General features: G+C 50.1%; 2 protein-coding genes across 23 annotated transcripts in view; one reads left to right on the plus strand and one right to left on the minus strand.

The window, feature by feature from the left end:
* kmt2e (lysine (K)-specific methyltransferase 2E) overlaps nt 1-16,680 on the minus strand; it is a 34,494-nt gene extending 17,814 nt beyond the window's left edge. For 12 of the 22 annotated variants that reach the window (XM_030342085.1, XM_030342083.1, XM_030342080.1 and 9 more), the window contains exons 1-5: nt 16,285-16,624; nt 7,714-7,895; nt 3,008-3,119; nt 1,773-2,002; nt 669-808 (exon numbers count right to left, since the gene is read on the minus strand). In XM_030342085.1, the coding sequence (XP_030197945.1) occupies nt 669-808; nt 1,773-2,002; nt 3,008-3,119; nt 7,714-7,784 (553 nt within the window). In that variant the 5' untranslated portion in view covers nt 7,785-7,895; nt 16,285-16,624. Of the gene's footprint in view, nt 1-668; nt 809-1,772; nt 2,003-3,007; nt 3,120-4,588; nt 4,740-7,713; nt 7,896-16,284 lie in introns of those variants that run through there. The other 10 variants (XM_030342099.1, XM_030342094.1, XM_030342090.1 and 7 more) reach the window with 3 other exon arrangements.
* A 2,570-nt stretch (nt 16,681-19,250) lies between these two features.
* On the plus strand, nt 19,251-21,077 carry ndufb2 (NADH:ubiquinone oxidoreductase subunit B2). The gene is made up of 4 exons (XM_030342188.1): nt 19,251-19,529; nt 19,707-19,851; nt 20,216-20,314; nt 20,992-21,077. The coding sequence occupies exons 1-3, from the start codon at nt 19,444-19,446 to the stop codon at nt 20,288-20,290; spliced, it is 306 nt and encodes a 101-aa protein (XP_030198048.1). The 5' UTR covers nt 19,251-19,443; the 3' UTR covers nt 20,291-20,314; nt 20,992-21,077.
* The last annotated feature ends 804 nt before the right edge of the window (nt 21,078-21,881 follow it).

Raw genomic sequence — 21,881 nt, forward strand, 5'->3', positions numbered from 1 at the left:
GATCAGTTTAGAGCCCATTTTGCAGCCTTGTTTCCCGGTGCTAAGCTGCAGTCTGTCCGCTGACCAGCAGGTGTCAGAGTGGGTTAAGGTGGAGGGTGACGGGGGCGTGGCCAGCAGCCTGACTACATCATGCCCTAATCATTAACAAACTGCTCTTTTACTGCAGTAGGAGTGTAAAAGCAGAACCGAGAACCCACTCACACTATAAGCAGTTAACACTGCTCTAAAACATTACAGACAGAATGTTAAAAAGACTTTATACGGATTATTGTGGTTAGATTTACAAGTTCTCTGTGTGAGTTTCAGTGTGTGTGAATTTGACTCTGGTGTGTGCGAGTTTCAGCATGAATGATGTTTGTGCGTGTTTTTTTTTTTTACTGTACTTTTTTTTATACTGGGTGTGACATACAATGATCATGCATCTCTCTACGTGTGTGCGCGTGTGTCTCTGCCTGCGTGTGTCTCTCTGCATGCGTGTGTATCTCTCTGCATATGTGTGTGTCTCTGCATGTGTGCGTGTCTCTTCATGTGTGCGTGTCTCTGCATGTGTGCGTGTCTCTGCATGTGTGCGTGTCTCTGCATGTGTGCGTGTCTCTGCATGTGTGCGTGTTTCTTTGCATGCGTGTCTGTGCGTGTGTGTGTGTGTGTGTGGACTTGTTTCGACTCACCAGACAGGCACTCCCTCTTGCGGGTCTGCAGCAGGATGGCCCGCTCGCGGTCCAGGGGCCGGGGCTGGCAGCGCTCACACAGGTACGTCTCTGGGATGTTCTGCCTATCGATGCCCATGCAGTCGATGTGCTGCCATGCACTGGAGCAGGGAGAGATGAGAGAGAGGTCAACCTCATCACAGGAGGACCAACACTAGCTAGGGGTCTGCTGCTTTAAGTACCAGCGCACATGGTCCATGTGTTAGCTCTTGTGTTGATGCCTCTGCCAAAATGGCAGATTCTAATTCAAGGTAGCTAGCTAGCTGAACCCAAATGACAATCTGAAAACAGTGACTGAGCCCAGCGAAGGCTGTCGTTAAACCTTTTTTAATCCTCGTTTCTCATCCATTTAATAATGCTCCACTTTATTTGTTCTGGAGTCAATGCGGACCCAAGTCCATATTGGCAGGCAAATAGTCCCGTGTACCTCACACATTAGAGCAAGGGATTAGCACTGCTAGGATTGGGGGTTCGATTCCCACTGGGCCACTCAAGGGCCCATGACATATTTAGTTCTACTTCCTCAGCATCCTGCTTTTAGTGATGCCGTGGGATGAGGTTTGGATGCAACCAATAACTGCTGGTTTTGGAGTCTTATCCGGACAAGGGATCCAGACAAGTTCAAATGTCTGGAGGGGATTCATTAAAGGAGCTCTCAATACACATATCTAGCCTAGCCACCAGCACTAGCCTAGCCAGCCCCACCACTAGCCTAGCCAGCCCCACCACTAGCCTAGCCACCATCACTAGCCTAGCCTCCATCACCAGCCTAGCCTCCATCACCAGCCTAGCCTCCATCACCAGCCTAGCCTCCATCACCAGCCTAGCCTCCATCACCAGCCTAGCCTCCATCACCAGCCTAGCCTCCATCACCAGCCTAGCCTCCATCACCAGCCTAGCCTCCATCACTAGCCTAGCCATCTCACTAGCCTATCCACCACAACTAGCCCAGCTACCACCAACCCCCTAGCTACCGCCCCCACCCCCTTAGCCACCACCCTAGGCACCACCACCCCCTTAGAACCTCCCCCCCGCCCACCCCTTAGCCGCCAATCTCAGACCCACCTGCACTTGTCGCAGCAGATCATGTAGCCGTCGTCGTGAGTGAAGCTGCAGATGCAGCGGGTGATGTCGGCTCCGTAGCTGCCGTCCTCAGATGTGCTGAGCGTGGTCCCGCGGGAGGCCTCGTCCTGGGCCCCCGGCACAAACAGCCCCCCCTCGCCGGGCCGGATCAGCATGGAGGGGGGCGGGGAGGCGGGGGGCGTGGGAGGAGGGCGTGCCCCATAGTTATGGTCCTGATGGGAGAGAGAGAGAGAGACTGGATGAGGATAGAGAGTGTGTTTGTTCTGGTTGCATTTCAAAAGAACTTGCAGGATGCTGGGTTGTCAAGAATGTGGCCATTATCATCGTCAACCTTATCTATCAGATGTCTGAAGTATCAGGGCATACAGCACTGAATCAGTCCACTTGTTGACTATTCCTTTGTTGGCCTTTGAATGTCAGGAAATGAGCAGAAGCCCCACGGTGGAGAACGCCTTGACAGAGTGGAGGGTATCAGCTCAGAATAACACAACAGGGCGCCAGAGGGGAGAGTGACAGAGGCAGTGAAGAAGCCGTAAAGGTTGCAGCACTGAGATGGTGGTTCTGTTTCAGCGTGGGTAGGATCTACTTGTTGTTGGGTGATGATTAACACAGGAGAGAGGCGGGGCCTGTGGGTATGTAGGTCAGGACAAAGGCCACTGAACCGTGTGTGTGTGTAATATAACTATCATTTAACGGCATCGGATTCATCTGTCTGTATAGGAGCGGCAACAGTTCCGGCACAACCTCATGGCCGAACAATGGCGCGACGTTAGCGGAACAGGGCCTCGCATTGCCTCAACGGGCCTAACAGGGGCCTCCCCGGGCCCTAACTGGACCTGACTGGGCCAGGCGCGCTGACGTACGGCGCTCTGTTGTCTTAATGTGCGAGGCGATAAAGTTCTGAGGAAGGTGACAGGTTGTTTGTTCCGTGCCATGCAGGAAGGAAATGTAAACCACTGCAAAATGTTCAGGTTCTCTCTTACGGCGGATCGGGTTGTAACACCACTTGTTTGATCGAAGAATTGGCAAACAGCGAGTTCGGCCGATCTGTGCCGTGTGGATGGTGTCAAAGAAAGGCGGAAAGGCGTGTCTGTTGTGAAAGAAGCCATAACTGGAAAACTTAATCCGTCCATTTTACGGCATTCATGTATGAAAGTCTTTGTGCGTGCGCGAGTCTGTTCATGTGTGCACGTGTGTGTGTTTGGGTGTGCTCTTACAGCGTAGGGCAGGCCAATGTAGCTGTGGGAGTGGTGGGAGCTGCTACTGGAGATCTGGTGAGGGTAGCTGGACTTCTCCACAACCACAGGGCTGGCCTCCACTGATTCAGGTCTGAAACACAAACGACACAACGCTCAGACACAGAGCATACGTGTACATGGAGAGGAGAATGGATATGGACAAACTCATAACACACACACACACACACACACACACACACACACACACACACACAGTGATTCAAAGAGACAAGCAGTGAAGGAGCGACGCTTGACAAGAATGCGGTTAGACATTTAACTCAAGGGCATATGGTAGTAGGCTGGAGACAGTGGGTATCGAACCCAGAACATTTGGGCTTCGGTCGAAAATAAGCCGTCATGAATAATGGAAAATACCCAGTTTGCCCACAACACCATCACAGAATTCAGATCACGACTACTTGCTTTGTCTGAAGAGCAGCCAAGAAAAAGTATTCAAGCTCTAAACGTAACCTGAAACGATCAACTACATGACCAGTTGATCAATGGCTCATTCAGTTCGGTGTAGACACAACAGCAGTCAACCCTCCCAGTGCCCTACCTGTTAACTCCTCCTGTTCACCCACATGACGGCCTTGTCAATCACACACAGGGTGCAACAGCACGAGAACAAGAAAGAATCAGGAATCAAACCAACAACTTTCAAATCTCAGCAGACACTCTTATGATCAAAGGATCAACTTCATGGAAAAGAACCGTGGATTGTTTGGACGTGGCATGCAGTAGCCACGTCCTGGTTGTAGGGGAGAGCGTGCGGTATGAGTGACTGCTGTGTCCATGAATGCATCCCTCTGCGCGTGGACAGCGCTTACCACCGGCAGACTGCTAAAACGGGGGTCAGGCAGAGCGTACACACAGCTAGCGGGAACCCGTCCCACCATCAGCTCACCGTAGCTGGACGGAGGAGCTCCAGCACGAGGCCCCGTGGACGGTCTTATCAGGAGCACCAGGCACACGGACACGCGGCCAGAGCACCGCTCGCCAGAACACAACTGCCTCTCTTCCCTCCTCTCCGCTGCCAAACAGCCAGCAGAGCGTTGAGCTGACAGAGTCACACCAAACAGGTATGTCTGCTTTGTAGTCGGGCAGAGGGAGAGCCTGTTCAACCGTCCTACAGAGTTTCACACTACCTACGGTGACCCGGGCTCACAGCGACCTGGTCAGGACGGCCCCTCCGTGCCTAACCATGCGCGCTTTACCTATCTGGTCGGTTGAAAGATTATACATTAAGGAGAGGCGGTTAATGATTAGCCTCCAGGCATGGTTTACGGGGACTTTCGTACGATTGGTCACAGATACACATTTCTGAGTTCAGGCATTTGGAAACACAGAGGATCACTCACGCATCGCTGGCTCTTGCCCAGACAGCAGTTTCAAGGGATGAAACCCCCCCCCCCCTTCCCCGAGGACTTTCCAAACGAAACTATTCAAAAACATGCATGTGGCGCGCTACAGGGAAACGACGAGGCCAGTAGGAACGCAAACAAGGAAGTCACGGTACAGAAGACAATGGCACACTTCTCCAAAAAACCCCAGCCCTACCTTGTTCAACTCTCCTCACACACCTTCCTGCTGAGGGTACGGTTACGGTACCGTACGTGTGGCGGAGTCCAGCGGGCCCGGTGCTCTCGCTGCGTGCTCCGGGAGCACTGTGCAGTACTTCCTGTGTGCTCTGCCACTCAACCGCCTCGTCAAAGTGAAAACATAACTCGCAAACATGAGGCCTGGGGGCGGGCCAAGGCACTGGGTGTGTGGGTGTGTGTGTCTGTGCACGCAGAGACGGTAAGGGTGTGTGTGTGTATGTGTGTGTGTATGAGTGTGTGTGTTTGTGCACGCCTGCGCAGGAAAGGTAGGCGTGAAGAGAGGCGTGTGTGTGTTTGCATGGAGAAGGTGTGTGTGAAGTATGTGGGATCACTAAACCAACTGCCACATAGACAACCAAAACAGACCGTGAGCCAACCAGGGCAGAGATGTTCAGCCTTGGAGAAGCAGGAAAAGTTAGCCAGTGGAAATCCCACACAGGATTCTTTAGACATGTGCTCGGGTCCCACTAAAGTAAAAGGATATAGGGCCAAACGTATATATCCTTAATGTCAAAGTGATATATGGGCAGATGACACAAACCTCGAGGCGTAGGGTTGGGGTCTTTCTGAGTTGGCTTTGTTAAATGACTGGTCAGGTTTCGTGTTGAAACGGAGGGGAATTCACCATGTGTGAGTCGACGTATGCGCGTGTCACTGCGTGTGCGTCAGTGTGTTACAGCCGTTGTGATTCCCCACATCATGGCTGGTAAAAAGAAAAAAGAAAGAAAAGGGGGCCATGAACAACACCGCTGCAACGATCGTCAGTGGAATGGAAGTTTCAATTAAAACTGCAACAGCGAGCCCGGCCCCGTTCTAATCATAGCTCGCACGGCCCGTGAGCGGGCGTAAATATAGCCGCCGTGTGTGTGCGTGCGTTTCATTCAGAAGGCATGCGCCGCAGAGCGCCTCGTCACACCGCCGCCGAGGATTCAGGAGATCAACCAACGAGGCAACGCCTTCCCTCCCTAAGTGCCCCCACTAGCTACCATGGCAACCCCTCCGCTTTTTTTTTTTTTTTCTTTTCTCCCCGTGCATGCTCATCGGGTTGTGGAGAGTACACAGTAACCAAGCCCCCACCATCCGGACCCTCCCCTCCGTGTGCACGGGCGCACATGCGCTCACGCACCGCCGGCCCTCAGAGGACGGGCTGATGCAGGCTGCGGGGTTCAGGGGCGCCCGGGGGGGGGGGGGGGAGGGAGGGAGAGACAAACAAGGAGCCCGCGCTGCCCACAGCAACGCCCCCTCGGCCGTCCACACAGCCTCCAGTGATCTAATCTCCGGCCCCCCCCCCCCCCCCCGGCTCAGGGCGGCGGACCCCGGCCCAGCAGGTGGGACACGTCGCCGCTCGTTAGCGGCTTTTAAACGTCTCTACAGAAGGCGCGCGGAGGGAAGGACACGGAGGAAGAGGAGAAGGCTAGAGCGGGAGGTAAGGGTGAAGAGAGGGGGCTTAGGACCGGGGGGGGGGGGGGGGGGGGGGCTGGAGAAGGATGCATCAAGACCATTTAAGAAGCCTTATCTGCGTTAGGGCCACCCGTCACTCAGGCCAGTGGCCATGGCAACAAGCCCTGCGCACTGCGGAAGGAAAGGAGGGGCGTGAGGGGAAGGGAACCATGGCAACACAAGCTGTCGAAGCAACAGCTCTGATGAAGGCTGAAGGGGGAGACCCCTCCCCCCTCCTCCTCCTCTCTCGTCTTTCTTAAAGAGACAGGCACCCCGTCATAATCCCATGACGTATTTGCGCTATCCTTTTGTCAGGAGGAGGTCCCTGAGCTTCGCTAGCTGACGGGAGAAGCCTCCGTGATATCATTGAGGAACTATTATGTAGCCGTGAAGAGCGACGTCACAAGTTAACAACACTGTTTTACACAGACATAAGACCAACTGGAACCAGGCTACAGTAAATGGCAGCTGGGTTGGTTTACTGGCCATTGAGATTTGTATCAAGACACACAGGTAACATTAGATGTTCTGGTTCGATTTAGCAGCGGCAGCTTTGCTTGGGCGGTTAAATTTAAAAGCTGTGCACTGAAATGTGCGCTCTGTGTACATATGCGGGTGTGATCAATAGTGGAGCCGTCCATTAGAACACAGTAGAGTTAAAGTGCCAGTGTTTGGGATGCATGGATTGACCTCAGATTCCCATCAACAGTTACCTTCTTTGAGTAAAGGACAAGAATCAATTTGCAGCAGCAAAGTCCAAACCACAGCGATGCCCCTTGCTCAAGGGGCCTGGCAGTGTGGTGGTTGGGCCTCTGGGCCAAGAGGCCCACAGTCTGAATGACATGTATCTGAACTCACTGCCAGTTGCCTTGGATGAAAACGTTTTAGACAGTAGTCTAGGTTGGTTGAAATACTATTAAATAACGACCAATCCAGTCATTCCACACATGCATGGCCCGTTTGGGAGGGTGGGGAGTGATGACAAAGTAGGTGAGGGGGAATGAGAGATCATTGTGAAACGAGAAGAGCGGTTGGGAAGGGTTGAAGGGGGGGGGTTGTTGAATCACAATAGTGTTGAATCACATTCAACACTATTACATTTTTTGTGCACATGTCTGCCTTTCAGCACTATTTTGAATTGGATGATTAGCTTATTCACTATAACCATGTTACTGTAACTTTCCCTAACCCTTATAAGAAAATTATTTAAAAAAATGATAAGACCAAACATATCATTAATCAATCATAACCATAGTGAAACCATCTGCACTGAAACGGTAAAACGAAACAGACAACGTAATCCTTCCTCCAGCCCAGCTCCAAACTACCGAGAAGGACAGGCACTCTGCATGTGTGTGTCTGTATGCTTGTTCTTTAGCATGTACATATGCAGGCAGATGTCTGTGCTTGTGTATTCGTGTGTCTGTGTGTGTGTGTGCCTGTGTGCGTGTGTATATATGTGTGCGTGCATGTGCTACTCACTCAGAGCCTGCAGCCATGTACAGGTACGAGGTGTCTTTGCGTGTATGTTTTTGTGTGTGTGCATGTTATTCACTCCTAGCCGGCAGCCATGTCCGTGTCCATGCACGAGGTGTCTCAGTGTATGCGTGTCTGTAGCCGTGTGTTTGTGTGTGCGCTACTCACTCCGAGCCTGCAGCCATGTCCAGGTACGCGGTGTCTGCTTGGTCCACCCCCACTGGGATGCCTATGCTCATGACGTTCTCTGGTCAGTTCTTCTACTGCTGGGTCCAGAGCATGGGAGTCCAAAACACTGAGGCATGTCAGCCACAGCACTCATTGCAGACATCTAAGTGCATCCACAAGGCCTGCAGGGAGGACAAGACAAACAGTGTTATTTCTTACAATCCGTACCATTAGATAGTAAAATGGTAAATGGACTGCATTTATAGAGGGCTTTTTTAACCAGTGGCCACACAAAGCGCTGCACAATATTGCCTGACATTCATCCAGTCAGGCACACATTCGCACACCGACGGCGATGTCAACCATGCAAGGCGACAGCAAGCTCCTCGGTTACCAGCCAACCCCCTCTACCTCATGAGCAACCTGCCGATCTTTTGTGCCACATTGGTTGATATCAACAAATAAAATCTAGCCAAAGCCCAGCACAGCAGCTCCACCGTCTCCCTGTGGGCATCAACTGGGATAAAACCTTCTAAACAGTTACTCATGGCGAGTATTATTCATCAGGTAAATGTCTAGATTACATCAGATCTGAAGCTCAAGCTCCAGCAGTCTTGTTGTTTGACGGAAGATGGACAGAACCCAGCTGCCTGTTTGTATGAAGGGTGAACTGCGCCAAAGCGACCCCTAACACGCTCTACAGACAATGCAGGATGCTGCAGAGTCCCCGTGCGGCCACTAGGGGGTATGAGCGCCACAGACTCCGAGGTGGAAGAAAGGGGAGAAATGTAACAAGCCATATTCCGGTTTTACCCCACCTTAAAGTGACAATGGGCTTTTCAGGAAGAAGAAACAAAAACACAGGCGACCGTGAAATTTGACCCCTTGTGGGTCTCTGACGTCAAGAGAGCACCTCCTAAATAAACTTTTCAAAGTGGGGTCTGTAGCAGCCGTGTCTATGCCTCCCTAGCCATGCAGATGGAGAGGGACGACAGACACATTATGTTGTCAATAATTAACTGCATCAAGTGTCATTCGTCAATAGCTGAGTCCTCTAAACTATGTTGAGGGAACGCGGAACGAGAAGACTGGTTTATTGAACTGCCAAAAGAAAATCTAAAGTAGAAACCAGCCACATAAGGAGGATCAGACGGATTAAATGGTTCAGATGATGGTACGGTGAATTAAATATACGTCTAGGATGTGTGATGAGAGGAAACAATAATTTGGTTTAATGATCAATCGGTCAGAATACAGGTGGCTAAATATTGTATGCACTCTGCTGGATAAATTTCCGGTAAACTTCTAGGAACTCCAACCACACTTCTGATGCTCTCAGGGAGAGAGGCTAGTTTAAGTCAAACCATAAGCTTTACATATACGCTCTGCTGCAGAGCTTAGTAGGCAGCCTGTGTGTCTGGCCCTGAAACACACAGAGCTCCGTAGATAAGCAGGATTACTGATAGACACCGACGCCGAGAAGGAATACAAGCTGGAGGTCACATCTTACCCTGGACGGCCCCCAGGATCAAAAACATAGACCTGGACTAGGATCTGGGAGGTGGGTCGAGTTGAGTGGGGTCTATGGACCCACGGCCTCCAGGGCAAACCAACAAACAATGGGCTTTTTTGTCGGTCATGCCGTGACACTTATGTTGACGTGAGTCGTGATACAGGAACAATGTGCATCAGAGGGACAGCACCTTGGCTACAGGAGGAAACCGGAGACAGGAGGAAAAACTAATGATTATTTAGCTGTAATAATTATTCTTACTTCAATTACTGTTTGAATGACCAATCATTTCTCAGGTCCTCTCAGGTCCCCGCAGGCGAAAGTTAAGTAGTACAACAGCTTAGGACACGAGACGCCGTACATAAGGTTCTGTTGTCGTCTGAAAGTAAAGCTACCTCAATATGCACTTTGAAACTACCCTACAATCAGGGCCAGATCTTCAACATTATACCGTTCTCTGTTGACTGGTAGTTCCGGTGCTGGTCTACAGCAGTCTTAGAGACCGCAAGGCTCATCAACCTGTACCACGGACCTGCTCAGACGCTACCCCAGCATGTTTTGCAACATGTCGGGCCTCCAGAGGACGAAGCCAGATTCATTCTCCAGACAGCAGGGTGAACCCGATTGGCTGAGCCCTCCGGCTAGCAGAGTTCCCCTGATTGGCAAGCCCTAGACAACAGTTGCCAGCCCCAGGCCTCATTAACAGGCACTGCAGCCCTTGGGGTGCCACCAAGGTGAGGCTAAGCTACTGCTAGCTTTCTACTTTGAGCACCTATTCAATCACAGATTCTCTTTAAATGTGAACAAGCCGACAGCTTGAATTCAGTACCCCTACATATTTCCACATGTTTTACATTGCACAATGTTTTGATAACTCATCCATAGGGTCGAATCACAAGCAGTGCAACTTCCCACTAGTGTGGAAACAACATTGTTGGCCAGGCCACCAGCACTTGCTCCTTAAACCAGCAGGGGGCTGTTATCCAAACCATGTAAAGACGCATTCCCTTATTGTGCATCAGAGGCCCCTCTGTTTTAGTGGTCTTTAACCACATCCCTTCAGAAGCAGTATGTACGCCTCCCCTCAAAAACAACCTGTCTTAGGATGAACCAGGGAATCACTGGAGAGGAATGCTTTGACAAACCAGCAACACACCACAGACACACAGCCCCCCAGGCCCCATCCCTACAAACCTTCCCAAAGGAACGCACGCACACACACACACACGAAAAGAAAACAAGTCAGGCACAAGCAGCATTCCTGACTAAATCCGAGATGCATTGTGACAGCCTCTCCTGGAACCCTCCCACTTCCTCTAGCAGGGCTGTCCGTCATATCGGGGGCAAAGCTGCCAAAAAAAAAGGAAAAAGGGGAGGGAGGGCAAGAGGGAGAGGGAGGGAGCTTCCCCCCTTTCCTGCGCCGAGCCACCCCACCCAACCGGATTTCTCTCCCTCCGCTCCGCGCACTTCCTAAATAAACCAAGGAGAGCTGGGCGGCCGGGTTAAGCCCGCGCCAGCGACCGGAGGAGGAGGAGATACGGAAGGGTTAGGGCCGCGCCACCGACAAGAGGAGGAGATACTGAAGGCAGCAGCTGTGGCCCTCTCCTCCACCCACCACGACTACACCACAGCCCATGACGAGCCCAAACAGAGGGGGATAGAAGTGAAGGGGAGGGCGGTCAGGAGAGGAGGAGAAAGGAAAGGGGCAGGCGTATATCCGAGGCGCAGTGGAAGGAATGCTGTGGCGGTCTTCCTCCCCGCTTCAGACCCTCACTCTCTACCCCCAGAATCCCTCCTCCCCCCCCCCCCCTATCACCACTCCCCAGTGAACAGATTTACTCTGTACAAGCTTTTAGAAACCTCTCAGACGCCCCTACGTTGGAGGGGGTCGGTCTGACAGTGAGACGAGGCAGGCTGATCACAGGCTGGACTCTGGGTGGCAGAGTGGAGCTCACATCGCTGCCTACTCTCTCGCCCTCCGCTCTGCGTCTCTCGCTCTGCCTCCCTCTCACCTCCCCCCTCGCCGAGCGGCAAGAGGGGAAACACAGTCACGTCATTGTGTCGGGGAGAAACTCTTGCGTTTGTGAGATACAACCGCACTGATGAAGTCAGGAAGGAAAATCCACACGGTAATCGGGACGTGCGCCACACAGACGCGCCATATGCCTACGCGAGACCGCTCACCCTCTCTCGCCGTGTTCACACTGCTAGCTGCTATGTGGCGGCAGCAGCGTTTGATTTGTGTTTCTGCTGCCAGCTCTCAGCAGTTTGGATTGTATTCTTCCATGAGGACAGCGACCCCCAGCCTTTCCTCCCATACCCCGGCTCCCCTCAGCCTCACGGAGGGATGACTCCGGCCTCTACACACACACACACACACACAGACACACACCTCGTGTTCCACAGCGCCCCTACACATGTGCTCCACGCATGGTAGACCCTGGTGGCCATGTGGGTCACCCCCCAATCCCCCCACCCCCCCTCTTCCCTTAACAAATCAGACCCAGAGACGCATCAGAACACAGGGGGAGGAAGATGGCGTTGTCAGTGTGTGTGTGTGTGTGTGTGTGTGTGTGTGTGTGTGTGTGTGTGTGTGTGTGTGTGTGTGTCATTTCCCAAGTAACAGAGGTGGCTCAAAAGCAAAACAGGGCACTTGACAGGGCCTGGCGTGTTGGCAGGGCCAGGAGACGGGCCAGCAGGGCAGGGGAGTACAGAGCCAGGGCTATCTGAAGACGGGGTGGACCCTGCTGTTGTGTGGTGGGTTCAGGGCTCCGCTCCGCCGACAACCACAGCCCGGAGACAATGGTGGCCTGGGGCCAGCGGCACCAGCCATCTGACACATCCATGAGAAGGGAGACGCAGCCTAGCTGCTGCTGCTGCCAGCCCCACAGTACGGGGGAGATGCAGGGTCCGTGTCCCAGCTCTGAGGTTAAGGAGGGAGAGACGGAGATAACATCCAAGAGAGCCAAAAAGAAACCGTCTCCGTCCGTCCGTCTCCCTGCCCCTTCTTGGACCCGAGCACCATCAAGTTTTACCACAAACAAGGCCCAACAGAATGTAAACTGTGTTTTGCGAACGTAATATATCCACCAAAAATAGGAAGAGTCATGTGTGCACGTCCACGTGAAACTACCGTTACAGAACCGAGACGACCCTACCCAACACAGAGGTTTATGTTGGCTAGCCATTTGTTTTTCCAATGCATGTTTATTAATCCGTTATACACACATTATCGCGGCCATTTATGTTAACCTGATACAAGGGATCACTTCTTGTGTTCCCCACTAAGCATCGGTGCATCAAAAGCTTCCAGGCGTTGTGATGTTGACTCTGACGGCCCCCCCGACAACCAGGGAATGACAGACAGCAACACACAACGGTAGCATCTAAAGAATGCATTATGCCCCGTTTGGCCAAGTTAAACTTCTCTCTGTGTCTGTGTCTGTGTGTGTGTGTGTCTGTGTAACAGATGAGGGGGTCAGCTATAATGGTCAGTGATGGGGGCCAAACAATGGGAGCCACTCACGGCCATCACCCAGGTATGACAGGAGCCCTCCTCAGCCCGGTCTGCTGCCCTCCAGCCCGAGCATACCTCGCCTGTCTCACTCTCACTGGTGTGTAGTACAGCCACGGCAGAGCTGGTAGAAATGGCACAGCAACAGGAAGAAGAGCAACAGCCAAGGTTACGGCTGCCGTCTCAGGCCAAAGGCTGTCGGGAAGGGAGCCAGACTCAACCAGCTCCCCTCAGCTCGAGTTTAGGACCAGGTGAACACCAGGTAAATAAGGCTCCCGTAAATAAGGTAATCCGTTAGCAGCTAGCCGCTACGTTAACAGGTCTCCTGACTGCTGCCAGCCGCACCCTGCCTGGTTACCACGTGATCAACAGAGGGCCCCATACTGGGGGAAGCTATGCCTGCTGGTCCCTGGGGGGGGGGGGGGGGGGGCAGGCTCAAAACAGACTGGGTCCAGGGGCAGTGAAGAGCGCTTTGGCCGGACCTGAGGCACCTGTGGGTCTGAGCTCCACGCCGGCCCTCCAGATGGGGGACGGGACGGGGTGGGGACAGAAGGGAGAGCCATTTAGCTCAGTAGGAGGTCTCATGTTATGATTCCCCAGACAGACGCTTTAGCGAGCAAACATCTGCGTGTGACAGAAACACACGGAAATTGGTGCCACAAGGCGCGAGCATCAATCAGCTGCTTGGATAATAATAATATGCAAGTTCTTCACAGAACAGCTGTAATGTTCGAAAACAAAATGCACAATCCCTTGTCAACTTTAAATCCAAAAGCTCAATTCGTACATGTTTAGCGTCCGTCTCCGTTGACTCACTAATCTAAAAACCTTCTTTAAAAAAAAAAATAGTGAAATAACGCGAGGAAAGGAAAAAGACATGCTTGGAAAGAGCCACAAAGAACTGTTGGCGCAGCCAAGAGAGAGAGAAAGAATTTGGACGACGGAGGCCAATGTGCTAGCCTACAGCTTAAGAGGACAGGGCTGTGTTGTGTCATTGCAAAGAGAGCCTGCTCACAAACAACTTTTTTTCTCCTTTCTACATTATAGTCACTTTCACACGGTGTTGCAGCTGATGACAAACCAAGACAATTCGACCACAAGACTCAACCTGTGTGATCGAGTCTGAATCTAATCGTTCGATATACAATATTTCCTCCTTCATGTTACAGGAGGACAACACAACAACTTCATGTCTGCGCGCACACACACTCTGAAGACCATTTAATGACAGACTGATGCACGTTTCAGAGATGTTCGGGGAATGACACTGTAGGGGTTAGTGATCTATTTGAACACCGGCCAGTGTTTTAAGTTAATTTGTTTGTTATTGCTCTATGGCTAATGTTTAAGGGATCAGATAAAATGTCGGTTCCACTAATTACGATTTGTATTGTACATATTCCGATGCGGCCAGAGACGGTGGCAGCCTCGTCGACATATACATTAAAACAAGTGGATATGTATAAAGCAGAAACGAACAATGTCAATCCTACTCACAGCGAGTCACCACACACACACACACACACACACACACACACACACACACACACACACACACACACACACACGGTATATGACGTGACGCACGTTGAAGCGCTAGTAGGTTATCGCCTCTAATAAAAGCGGCTATTTACGGTAGCTTTATTGCTTCGATCAAACAGTACTCGGGGACCGACGCAGACGGGTTCGCCGTGGCGTTGTTGTTCTCCAGTCTAACGCGCAGTGTGTAGTTACTTCCCGGTAAGTACGTCGGCGCTGCAGTCCAGTGGAGCAGCAGGGGTGTGGAGCCCAGTGTTCCCACAACACCCATCAGGTCGCCATCTTCACAGCGCCTCTCAGAGGACGGCCAAACCACACGTTTAGCCGAGGAGACGCATCGCTACACCGGGAGAACCCCCCAAAACAGTGGCCTCTTTCAAAAATACTTCCTCCTGAGGTGTATCGCTGTGTCTCTGTGCACGCTGTCCTGCACGTCTTTCGAAAACGCATCGACAGAATCGAAGCTAACATGCTAACAATGATGGTGAGCAATGGCTTCTCTGGAGACGGGCGCATGCTGAGCTACAACGTTGTCCCTCGGTGTGGATGAGCCACGGAGGGATGGTACACAGCGCGCTACAAACGTATAACGGTCTGGAGAGAATTCTTAACAGACGCGTAATCACGGATGTGGTCCGGTGTTATGCGTGGTTAGATCGGTCGCTAGGTAGCGGCTAGCAGAGCGCCTTGTGGTCTCTTAATGTAGCTGATAGGATACGAGAGAGAGAGAGGACTGGAGTGGATTACTGGTCCCCTCAGACAGGAGCAAAGCAACATGACGGAAGGGAGGTCAATACTGCCCAAAAAAACAATCCCAAGTTATTTTTTACTTCACGTCCATGGCGAACTTGGCAAATTACGGACTTATCACCGCCAAACGGTCCAGTCGGTAACCGTCGGGTCCAGGCTCCTTTTTTTAAACTGAAGTCGGGTTTTGCAGGACTGCTTTACCTAAGTCCACCATCCCCTCCCCCACGTATGCAGCATTTGAGGCACAAATGTGAATCTAAATTAACTAATCGCTTAAGGCCATTTCCTCCGTGTGGGAGACGTATGCCATGGCGATAGGTGGTGATATCTCCCCTGGCTTTAGAGAAGTCGCTTCATTTCGAGAAGGTCTAGGAAAGCTACTTAGCTCCTGTAGTTTGCTGTCGCCATTTCCTAAAGATGACATTAGTTTGATTCACTCCAGTTCAGGGGTTTTTGGACGCACATCGAAGGGTTGTTTTTAACCTTTCGAGAATGATGCTTTTTAGGTGTAGTGGTCCAACACGGACGCAGATACTGAGATACGGACTACAGTTAAACTTACATTGGTTACATACACTACTGCAGATCGTACACAACCCGAAGGGGGTCGTGCTCTGACTTCCAGCTCGTACATGACCGTAAAACAACTTAGGAGAGGCGCTTGTGCAGGATTGGCTAAGAATAAAGCGGGGAGATAACTGACTTTGACCTTTTATACACACACAACACGTCTACAGACACACACACACACACACGTCTACACACACACACACACACACACACACACACACGTCTACACACACAACACGTCTACACACAGACACACACATAGATCTACACACAAACACACACACTCTTATCTACATTGAAAGCTTGTAATAATTCGCAGTAGGACGGATACTTGGCTGACTGAGTATGTGACGTCTCCAGTATTGTCATCCTGAAGCCCAACTCAGTGCGAAGCTAGTTAGCATTATGGAGCTAGTCTGTTTCCAGGCTGGACAGCGATCCACGTCAAAACATCACAGGTTGGTTCCCAAAACGAGCTGCTGCAGAGTCTTGTTTATCTGTAATAGTGCCCATCAACCCCGTAAACACTAGAATGGTGAGGATGATGCGCTCCACAGCCAGCTAGCATGCTAGCCGAGCTGTAACAACAGCACGACGTGCCTAGCTTAGTAACAAAGCAACTCTGATAGCCTGCAACAGTACTCCACAACATACTCAGACCCACACACAACGGAACTCTACTTACCGCTAATGTCCACTATAGAAAAGTTGAATAAAAAAACTGGGGGCCGTGGGAGAGAAGCCCGTCACTGTCCACCCAGCCTCCAGAACCAAAACAAGACTGCTGCTCAACACACTGCGACCCTCAGCCCGGCTATCTAACGGGGGTCTGGGGCGCCTTCCCGCTGCTCTCCTCCCGTCACACGCCTCTGGGTCCGCGGGGGGGACTGCGGGTCCAAACGGTTGACTCGCGGGTCAGTTCCGAACCGTTAAAAACTGCCCTACCTACCTAGCGACTGTAGGAAACCAGATCCTCTGTAGCCTGCTCTCTCTGTGCAAAAATGGCGGCCTGGCAGGACTGGTGGAGACCCCGCCTCCTCCTCCTCCTCCGCGCGACCCCCCTCCCCGCCGCTCACCTCTGGCCCCGCCTCTACGTCCTGCGGGGTTGCAAGGCCAACTTTACAGGGGCTGTTTGGAATCATGCGCGTCCACGCGAATATCATCATATATTTATTTCGATAATGCATCATTGCCCTCTGTGTAAATACAGGATACACCAGACAGTTTTGTTGAATAACGTTATATATGTGTATATTCATGCATACACATTTATATTTATTTATTTATATACACACATATATATTTATATGCATAATGAATAGTGCTATATAGTCCATGGTTTTTGATGCGCGTCATCGTGAATGTCATCACAGCCATTTACCCGAATAACGCATTCCTTCCCTCTGTGAAAATACAGTAAAAAACACACAATTTTGCTATAACAACTTTATTACAGTAGGCTACCAAACCCTATACCCCGTTGTTCAGATAACTTCTCCATGAATAATGTATGTAGAGTCGAGGAGGCTAGAGTGTGGGCTGTAAGTTTGAGAATATGTCAGTGATGTGAAAGCAACCGCTGGGTTCGGATGCCTAATGTGTTGGTACCGCCCATTCTGTATGTCTCCTCAAAGTGGAAAACCCCACCATCTCTCCTCCATGTAAAAATGTCCTAATTATAATCATTTCATTGAAAGTATAACGGTAGTATAATTTTGCGCTATTGAAATTGTAACCTTGTAGAAATATACATTTTTGCTCACGACACATTCCTGTTAATTTGTCCCTTCATTACCGAAAAGATTAGATTAATAGAAATAGTTGTAGGTCGTTTAGTTGAAGTACATTATTTTATGAAGCGAACCCTGCCTTGTGTAAAGGAGCCTCTGAGTCGGCTTCCAGACGGTAGGAGGAGCGGGCTGTTATATAACCCTTACACAAGAGCAGCATTCTCCTTTCTGAACCCAGCCTGTTTGAAGATAAGGTGGACCGTATCGAATCAAAGAAATAAAGATAGGAGAACACACAAACGGTTTCCTTGTAAACAGCTATTATCCTTTTTTTAATAGAAACAACAACAAAAACCTGTTTGGGGTTTAATAGTATTATACCAGAACATGAGGACAATAACAAACCTAAGTGTTGTGTGCGGGTAGATGTTCGTCCATTGTGTTTCAGTGTGACTTTGTTCGCCTTTCCTTGCATTCAACGATACTCTATGAGATAATTCGCCCGTCTTTCTCATCGACCCTCCCCCACTGCGAACACCGCAGCCCCTCGCGCACGCGCACACCGGACGTCGGGAGGCTCGCTCTTCCGGTTAGTCGTTCTGTTTTAACCAATTTAGACGGCGTGTGTAGATATGCAGGCGAACCCTTGTTACTCAACAACGTCGATCTCAAACGTTACGGAGTTCCGACGGTGCATCGAGACATATCGAGACATTTCAGGCCATTTAAGGCCCCTTTCCCCCCCAAAAAAAGGATTGGCGACGATCGGTTTTACACATTTCACTCTAACTTCTGTTGCCTAGTGGCGGTTTTGGCTGAAGGTCACTCGAGTGGTCAGGTTGGTTAAAAGAGGAGGATAAACAGCGGGACCTGAATCTCGTCGAGTGGCTAGGTAGAAGCGCACCGAGCGGGTGATTGTTTCAGAGCTGGTGCCCTGAGATGACATCATTGGGCTTATTTGGAGGCGGGAACTGAGCTGCGAGGGGAGAGGGGCGCGACCGGAGATCCGCTGGCTCAGACGCCATTAGGCAGCCACGTAGCACAGAAGCAAACCGTTCTTCTGCTAAAGACTTTTGTCGGGCAGTTAGGCATCGAACCAGGAAGTCATGGTCGTGGATTTAAATCTTTATTTATTGGAAATGAGAAGTGAGTGGTTGTTTTTCGACGTGTTTTAATGTTGCGCACTCAAAATAAGATGGCGCCCAAGTAGGGAGTTCTGTTCTCGCGCCACCGCTCATCTTTTGGCAGCAGGGGCGCGCATTGCGCGCAGTCCCGACAAAGGGATTGTTTTCATAAAGTACTGTTTTGCTGAAGGGACCAAAACCTCCATAAACTATGCAGATTTACATATTATGTGTTTAATACGAGATCATTCTTTATATGCATGCAGGACTCATGGCGCTTCTTGATGATTCTAAAGCAATACATCCATTCAGGCCTAAAATCTCCCCGGGACTTATCAGATGCTATCGTCCTAAAAATACGTCACCTGAGCGCATTCAATGTCGCGATGCTTTGTGTCCTGAACGTGAAGCGGCTCTGGCCCCACCTGGTGGCCGCGGCGGCTCTCACTGTCATAGCCTGGTGCTAATCCACAATTACACTGCGTTCAGATAAGATCCAAAGCGTGAAATTGTTACTTTATTGTCCTTTAATTGTTTCATCTTCAGAAAAGAACATCATGTTGATATCGGGTTTCACAATGCTAACACATTTTTGAGATGGATCCTTTTATTACGTACTTTTTTTTTCTCAGACAAATCAAAAACAGTTATTCCAGCTCAGTTATTCTTGTTCAAACGTTCCCCATTCTGGGCTTTTAATTGTATTCAGATTATTTAATTATGTTAACCATGAGTAATAGAGTGACTGTAATATAATAAAGAAGATTCAATATAAATTGACATATATTCGTCACATATTTCATCCAGGAACCCACAGCCAATCAGCGTTAGAGTAGGACTGTCCAATCACAGTCGGCGTTACTCAGCTCCAGCCCTCCAACTGCAGTGGACGATGTTAGTGAGTGGGGTCGTCTGTTGACAAGGGAAGGTGACATTAGGAGTTCATTTTACCAAACCATTCTAAACGGAGGGTTTCGTTTAGGTTAGAACATGTCTTCTCTTGGCAGCGCTTTGCGGCTCCTCCGGGCGGGGGCTAGCGCTCTGAGAAGTGGCCCTCAGAAGACCTTCTCCCGGAGGTGAGGACCGGAGCCAGGGCCTCAGATCGCACACTGAGTGGAGCTCCGAACCAAAAGATATATTAGGATTGGCCACTGTACACTCGAGGGGAACCCAGATGACATTAACTGTTTGATTCACTTTACTGGTCTTGAGGATCTTGTGTTACGATATTAACGGTGTTTGTTTTATTCTAGGGCCGGCGGGGGCCCCCACATAGTGCCGCAGTACCGGCAGTACCCCCAGGTCACTAAGAACCAGAAGCTCCAGGCTGAGATTCTGAGCAGTACGATGTGGTTCTGGATGCTCTGGCACTTCTGGCACAGCTCAGACGACGTTCTGGTGAGCAGGACACCTCTTCATGGTTCTGTAGAACTACTAGTACCTGGGGTTTTACATCGAGCTGATAGTCATCATCTTTACCCTGTTCTGTAGAACAAGTAGTCCTATAGCAGATAAGCCATACAGTACCGGGTGTAAATTTAGTAGTAGTACACAGTATTGTAAATGCATTGATGTGAATGTATTAAAATCCAGTGGCTGTGTTCTATCATAGGTAGGCGTGCGTTCAGGACAGCAGCCAGTCACAGCTGAAGGGTTCTGGGTTTAAACCCCATTGTCCTGTCTAATAGGTTTTATTAAGTTAGCCCAACGCCTACCTGCCTCTCAATCTGTGACATCACTGACCTCTGACCTTGTCCTCCAGGGTCACTTTGCGTGGCCGGACGCGTCCCAGTGGACTGACGAGGAGCTTGGCATCCCAGCAGACGATGAGGAATAGTTCTGAGAGATGGCACTCCGACAGGTTGGGAAACACAGAAAACCAGCGGTCCCTTGTGGCTGCACTCGCATGTTGGTTCTCAAATGATTCATTGCCTTAACCATTGAAGAGCTTATTGTAACCTTACCTCATGCATCAAATAATGTGTGAAGTTCCCCCCACAATACAAAAGGATAAGAAGTAATCCAACCATAAAGTAGTTTCTAATAAAACATCTACGAGGGGTTCGGTCGGTGTTGGAGGGATATTTCTGAAGTGGATGACATTGCGTTGGATTGACGTGGAGGTTGAGGGAGAGGGTCAAAGAGGGCACCGTGGTTACGGATGCAAGGCGATGCCTTCAGCTATTCCCCTTGTTGGCTGGTGGGTCGTGTAGTGACAAAGGGTGGGACAGCGGTGCGCTTGTATTCTAGGGACGTTGGCCTGGTCCATTGTCTGGCTATGCTACTTGTTACGTTGTTAACATTTTGTTGGTTCTTGGTAGGCCTGTACTAGCCGTAATAAACATTAGCATAACAAAGCGGACATTACTGCTCCAGCTGCACTCGTAGTAGTTTGGCTATCAAGGGCTAGAATGACTTAATAACATTTTAATTACCAGAGTTGAAAGGTTATAGAAACCCGCCCATTTCAGTAGTAAATACTCCCACCATAGTGTTTTCTATAAAAGTTTCATGTTTGATCCTTTGTTCTTTCTCCAGATCCCAGGGTTCGTCTGTCCAGCTAGATGTCATCCAGACAGACGAAAGCTTTGTTGTACATAATAAAGATTCCTCATGTATTCTCACCATGTTGTCCTGGCTTCTACTTATAGGACTCTAAGAAGCGGAATTCACGGTTAACTGAAGGCACCTTCACAGAACATGGCAAAATTATTTCCAAAATTTATTTACAGGCATTTTGTTTGAAATGCAGAAACAAATTCAACGCTTTACGTATCAGTGTCACAGTTAGCCAGTGTTTTTTATACTTCAAAAAAATCATAAATCATGAAAACAATTGCAAGAATTAGCACAGATCACAAAGGACACTAGATCTGTTTAAAAGCCAACAGCGACCAAGTCCTGAACATTAATTACCTTAAAAAAAACCCTGCCTGCGGGCTAGCTCTTGCCATTTAAATAAGTTGACATGCATTTTACGTGTAGTGTAAAGTCGAGACAAGGACTGAGAAGATACGATTTGATTTCATTCTTCACTATGCATGATTTAACCTTCATCTCGAGCAAAGCACCAGGCGGGTCACAGGTCACGTGCGTGGAGCCAAACTGACCAGGCGGTTCACCAGGTCAAATGCGTGGAGCCCACCTGAGCAGAGCGGTTCAGGTCTGAGGGGGAACTTGTGGTCTTAAAGCTACTAATGAAGATGTGGTCTTCAACGTTCGTATCTCATCTTGTCTTTACGCCAAAAGGGTTTTTAAAAAACGACCAGTACTTCAAATCGGGTGACGCGATTCTAAAGTTCGAAACCGTAAATGCAAAGCACAGCGAGTCAACTTTCACAAAATATTTCATTAAAAAAGTAACCAAAAAAAAAAGCGGGACTTTGCAGGGTGTTTACAGGGGAGAGGGACTGGTCTGCATCATGACG

This window comes from Gadus morhua, chromosome 19, assembly GCF_902167405.1.
Source record: "Gadus morhua chromosome 19, gadMor3.0, whole genome shotgun sequence".
Lineage (NCBI taxonomy): Eukaryota > Metazoa > Chordata > Actinopteri > Gadiformes > Gadidae > Gadus > Gadus morhua.